The sequence below is a fragment of the Opisthorchis viverrini genome (genome assembly GCF_000715545.1).
Source record: "Opisthorchis viverrini unplaced genomic scaffold opera_v5_5, whole genome shotgun sequence".
Taxonomy (NCBI): domain Eukaryota; kingdom Metazoa; phylum Platyhelminthes; class Trematoda; order Opisthorchiida; family Opisthorchiidae; genus Opisthorchis; species Opisthorchis viverrini.
Window position 1 is genome coordinate 5,032,152 of NW_008751661.1, and position 6,308 is coordinate 5,038,459.

A 6,308-nucleotide genomic window follows, 5' to 3' on the forward strand; every position below is an offset into this window, starting at 1 on the left:
TCTACGGAACAAGTCGCCACATGTTCCAACCCCCAACCTGGAGGGCCAGGAGACTGTGTTCGTCAGACCTCTAACCATTGACCAACCTGGTATGAGAGACTCTGTGAGTGTCGCGGGACACTCTCCAGTATGGCTCAATGGATCGCTGAGGTGCGCAGTCAGTCACACCACGGTAAGGTTCAGTCTCTTCGTGACGGGTGAAGGACAGGTTTAATCCAAATCTGTCGCGACTGATGCGATCAGAAAGACACACACGCTCACATCGAGTTACTTGGAGGCCACCAACCGCAAAACAGTCATGGACTCAGCTGGACCGTGTGGCAATCAGTTAGCGATGGCGAGCCTCAATTTAAAAAATCATTCAGCTGGAGTACTCTTTTGGTGCCTAACTGTCATGCCACCCAAAGGAAGGACGAGGGCTGGAATACTGACAAGTGGCCCAAGCCTAGACAAGTAAATTCGAGAGGCAGAGGTCAGTTTCGAACCACGAACCTTCCGGTCAGTAAATTCGTGCTTTAACCACTGAGTTATCTTGCCCTGAGCCTTAATTAAGGATTGCCGTTCGTTCTGTGGTACGCTTAAAGGACGACATAGAACGCTGGTGGATTTCAAAGGCCCGGAAGATGGAGAAGGCTTTCGCTGCATGCAACAGCCGCCCTATTTCAGATGATTCGATCAACTGGTTGAAAGCAGGTGTCAGTGAAACAATATGTGGAAAAGACGGAACGGCAATTCACTTCTTCGATTGTCGTCTTGAGCGATGGTTGAGTACTTCAAAGAACAGTTCAGCCTGTCTCCTTCAACACAACAGCTAATAGAACCCTCCGGGGTTGAATGGAATATTAACACCAGCCCGCCATCAACAACAAAAATCCAGCGAAAGATATCAATCTTTAAGTGCAAGGCGCCTGTCGCGGATGGTCTGTACTCCCGCACTCTCCAGAGAAGGTGACGGGGTCCTGGTGAAGTCTGACATCAATTCTGCGGCAGATTTGGAACCAGAACAGAATACTAGCCGAATGGAGCTCCTCGACCTCGGCACAAGAACCTCATGCAGAAACCATCGAGGTATCAGTCTGGCATTCGTCGCATCTAAGGTGTTCTCGGATTATTTTGCGCATGTTGATCGGTTATCGGGACAGATTCGTGAAAATCAATCTGGGATTCTCCCTGGCCGAGGATGCATGAGCCATATCTTTACCTTGAGACCAATTCTCGAAGGGCACCACGGCTTCAAACGTCCCATGTTAGTTGTTTCTTGATTTGAAATCTGCTCTGGACTATGTTGATCAAGGAACGAGATGGCTCAGAGGGTGAATTTACTGACCGAAAAATCCGTGGTTCGAAACCGGCCTCTGCCTCTCGACTTCCGCTGTCTATCCTTGGACAACCAGCCAGTATCCCAGTCCTCGTGCTTCCCAGCTAGCATCTAGTTACCGAAAGGATGTTACAGCTGAATGCTAGTTGTCCCATCTTGGTGCCACTCAACGCACAATTGTATGCCACACCGACGCGAATGCCCTGACGAGCGACTTGTAAACACTTTCCCGAAGTTGAGACGTGGCTGATACTACCAGGAAAGCATTTTCCCATCCCATTGCCTATATCTAACAATCGGGCAACTCGTACTTTCTTCTCTAGCGGCCCGCACATGCTGAAATGTAGTTTGCCTCCGTTTTTCGTCACTTTGCTTCCCTCAACTCATGTCAACGGCCATTCAGGGCCCACATTCATATCTACCTCAGTCCAACTCAGCTTATCATTCCGTTTTTATAGTTCAGGGTTCGTTGATTGGGGGTTCTCAATAACCCTGTAATTTCAATGAGTAAAGAAAATAACTGTTTAAGGGATGTCACTGCGTAGGGTTGCCACTAAGACACTAACCCGCTTTTTATCATTCATTAATAGATTGTCATGAGGAGCTGACGAAGAACACCCCATCAGCTCTTAACAGGGAATCTGAAAAGCACTGCTCAATAGAAGCAGTACTATCTTGTTCGTCTGACGTGACCAATTTCGCTGGTGGTCTTCGTTACTATCTTGCACCATTTCAGAGAGCGTTCTTACGTAGCTCTAGTGACACTAGGTAAACTGTGGTAAGCCCCAGTATAGCTCTGCCGGCTTGGCGATTTGCAAGGAGCCCCGAAGAGCTCGTGGGCAAAGGTCGAACAGTTTCGCGAGAGAGTTTATGAATCTCGGTCACGTGGACTGTTTTAGAAGCTGTCCATATGAACCTTGGTTGGCCTGGCGCGTCCAGTTCGGGCTTTGCGTCCACCAGTGAGACAGACTTACAAGATAATTTTTATTTCACTTCAAGATCGTCGACTGCTGCTGATAACGAATCAACAGTTAACATGGCAATGATGCGGTTTATGTAGGAAATAACTTACTTTCCGTGAGGATCGACGGTAGAAACTACCATGCACACCTTAATAATAGAGTAAGCAGTGATCTGCATTACCTTCTCAAATCCACGCAAGTATTTGTCTGGGCGACTGTAATGCCTGAACGGGTTCTCCAGCAACTCGCAAATGCGCTGGATTGTGAACGGAATGCTGAAAGTATTTTTTTACCAGAAAAGTAGTTTACCCATCCAAGCGCTTAAGTGTGTCGTACACTCTCTGGCGCAACTCAGCCGTAACAGGTGACACCGCCATAGAGTCGGATGCACCACTATCACTCAGGAGTCCATCAACTACCTTGTTAAACTTGTGCAGCAAGAGAGGTTTGATGTATATCCAAGGGATCCTAAATCATGTAATTAACAAAGGTACCTCCGTCATACATCGTTTGACCGTTTCTAGCTATCTGTCTAATATAATCTTCCAGTACTGGTGGGATGTTGTTCGGCTTATCTTTCTCGAAACCTACATAGGATTAGAACAAGTCGCGAGTGCCATGTGCTACTTTTGAGCGAACATATGATGCTTTCTCGATTTTCCATCGGCAGAAGCGTCATGCGTTATTGAGGACGTGAAACTAGAGGAATGTGATAATCCTTGCCAAAGCGGTTCAAAAATTAAGGACGTAAAGCGGAGCCCTCAGCACAAGTCTTCGCACCAACTAACTCGCCGACGCCGCGAACTAGACCGCACTCATTCACTGTTCCGATTGGTTCTTTCAATGAGCATTCCACGGGCCTCAAGGTCAAAACGAGTGGGGCCAGGTCTGATTTTCAGAGGTTCACTGAAGTTTCCTAAAAGCAGTGGAACTTTTGGGTAGAAATGTGGCACTCGCTTGTATCTACAGAATTCCCTGAATTTAAGGAAGTTGGTTCAACTCGCTTGGTATTGCGGAAGTTCCTTACTTCCTTAGTAAGAAATCATCACAGCCCCTTATATCACTCCGTCGGAAAACGATGTACCTGAAAATGCATACAGTAGCTCCTCAAAAGCGCGTTTGAAGCACCCGTTCCCCGGAAGAGCTCCAGCACAATCGAGGTCCCGGGGCAGCATGTTCAAAGTTGGCTTAGTTTTTGTTCGTGTAACTTTGTAGAAAAGATTCTTTCGTCATTTTAACTATTTACAGAGTTGACACGTGTAATTCTGATGAATTTTTTCACTCCAGCACAACCTATGGGTGAAAAACTCTGTCACATTGCCCTACACTTTGTGGTGCACCCACTTTTGCAATCATGAGCCAGATTATTGCAGTCTGCTCTCCTTCGTTGGACCACAACAGATGTGGATGAAATTGAAGTCCATCGAATGCAAGAAGGAATACAGTGCCGTAATAATAGTAATAATAATAATAATTTCCGACTAGTGGGTAGCATACCGTCAGGCATGAATATAGTATTACAGTCAGAATAAGAGCATGACTGATGAGGGTTGCGAATATTGGGGATTTCCTGGCAAAGAGACGGTGACGTAAACAGTGGGCATTAACGTAGTAAACTTCACCACACCTGAAGTGGCATAGGTGGGGAGCAAAAATTACAAGGGCTCCTGTCAGATCTGCCGGCATTTTAATGTACAAGTTTTTATGGTGACCAGATAAGCCAGTTATTCCACTCGCCGAACCCCTTTTATCTGCTCCAACTTCCTCTGTCTAAGCGGAGCGATGCATTCCACAACTGGCAAGATGCTGCCGAGAATGAAACCAATCCTATACTCCTAATTCAGAAAGACAAGTACAAATGTTCCATTTTAATCAGGATACTCGAGGAAAAACTAGTGTTTCTTTCGAAAGCTCTGGAGAACGCTAAAATAATTAACGTTATTTCCTCTCGAACGAACACCAGGCGTTCTTTATCCTGACCCCTTTGGCTCATGGCTCTCCAATGCGGGAATTAAAACCAACACGACATCTTTTGCGGACGGGCTCATATGCGAGTCCAGCCCGATCTAAGGGTGTCCCTTAGAGCAAGTACGCCAACAGCTGGCACAAAGGCTCCTTAGTGGTGTTGTAACAAAGCCTGGATACGAATCGTTTCTCACGGAATGGCTAGGCAATAAACTGAGAAGAAAATCTCTTGACCCTCTACTCACACGTTCCTCCATGTGAATCTTACAGAGGCTATTAGATCGGGCTGTCATTATTTAAAAATCCTCCCAAAGACCTAGGGTTGCCCCTGCAGGTGCAAAAATAGGGCAACAGCGGTTCTAAGTAAGGGCGCGAAAGAAGTTTTAGTTTAGCAACAAATCAGCCAACCCCAACTTATGGCGAACCTATGGTAGTTATCGACTCAGTCTTATTTAAAGCATACCGTTGTGACAACCCCAGACTCCAGGTTCCAGTTTCTATGATACCTTCAGGTACCCTCGATTGCCAAAGGCAGCGATGATAGAAGAGTGGCTCGTTTCGCGAGGAAACCGCTTCCAACGTGTGCGGAACTATCGTCGCCAATCTCCATATGGGACGATGAGAGTGCAGCGGTGAGCGTCACGCCTAATTAGCCACTCCTAAGTCCCAACTTGCCAGGCTTGCGGAACCAGGCAGTGTGGTCCGTTGACGGGTCAGCCACAACATTTCGCTCCGACTTCGGGGACTCCTGCGAGAACCACACAACCACTGAAAATGTGAGACTGTCACACTCCAGCCCCACTGCTTCAAAAGTGGTTTGACCGATTATCGACCTAGCGGTCACTCGTGACACCGATAGGCAAATCCACAACTCCGACAACAGTGCACCGGAAGATACTTCGAACACCAGTTTGGCAACACTGATCGCGGGCTGCCAGAGATTCTACAAGAACATAAAAGGAAAGGAGCTGCGGTCATACAAGCCACGAAAACTTCACCCAATGGAGCCGTTGCATGGTAAATCTAATAGTCATTTGCCAAATCGAGCGTCTTTGAAAAACCTCCAAGATGTACACTCGTTTGTGGTGCGATTGAACGCGCAAACGTCTCAACATGGCCTTACAGAGGCGCCTTGCCGCATGGACGCATTTCCCCCAAATTCCCAAAGAACTTCGAATCCAGGCGTCAATAGGGTGGTACTGCACGCGCTTCGAGCAGCACCTAATGAACTTTTCAGCCACCAAGGAAAAAACGACGTTCTTCAAAGGCAATGCGCCCGCGCAGACCAGACTCTTAGGGCGCAAATCCCCTGCAAACGAGGAGCAGCTCTCCGAAACACCGAGCCCAAAAGCGCATGAACACGTCGCCGGAGGCTACTCGAAGCCGCGAAGTCAAGCCGGGAGGAATGCTATTACATCTGTTGCACTCCTGTACACCTCCTCGACACCACTCGTGTATGATTCTTGACGCATTATAGGTTTTGATTCTGTCATGTGGGACCAATTATTTTGTTCTCAACCTGGTCTACCGCCGTTACTCAAGTCTGTTTGTAAATGCCCCTCTGACAACTCTTCCAGCAACAATTTTACGAATTTCATGCCTCTAGGTAGTTTTAGTGCTCCTAGGGCCTTCTGCATGGAGCTCCAGGTATCGGGTTTGGTGAACATTTTTCATCGGCGCTGACCAAAGCCGCTCAACAAAGCGCCCGAAATCAACGCGTCGTCACGCCTCCAAGATACCACGCAGGACAACTATCTTTACCGTTGGGTTTGGTTGCTACCACTAAAAGACCGGTGATCAGGTGGTAATATAGGCTTTACAAGCATAGAGAACATTATGCTGTTTGTTGATGCGCAAGGAGTAGAACGCTCATCAACTCTTGCACCAGATGAAAGTTTTCAGTGCAATGAGGCCAAACAAAGTCCAAGAATCGTTTACGTTGACGGAGAATCGTCAGTGGTTAGATGAAGGCGAACTTTTTTTGCTTGTAACAGAACCATTGTAATGCCGATCTACAAATACGCGACCGAATATTGCAAGCAGCCACAGGTTCATTGTCCTCA

General features: G+C 47.3%; 1 protein-coding gene across 1 annotated transcript in view; it reads right to left on the bottom strand.

The window, feature by feature from the left end:
* Positions 1–2,959, bottom strand: part of T265_12583 (hypothetical protein) — a gene marked incomplete at both ends in the record, with an annotated part of 44,084 nt that extends 41,125 nt beyond the window's left edge. Inside the window, 4 exon segments of the mRNA XM_009164407.1 lie at positions 2,391–2,555; positions 2,590–2,748; positions 2,786–2,867; positions 2,872–2,959. Coding sequence (XP_009162671.1) covers positions 2,391–2,555; positions 2,590–2,748; positions 2,786–2,867; positions 2,872–2,959 — 494 coding nt within the window.
* Positions 2,960–6,308: the final 3,349 nt, after the last annotated feature.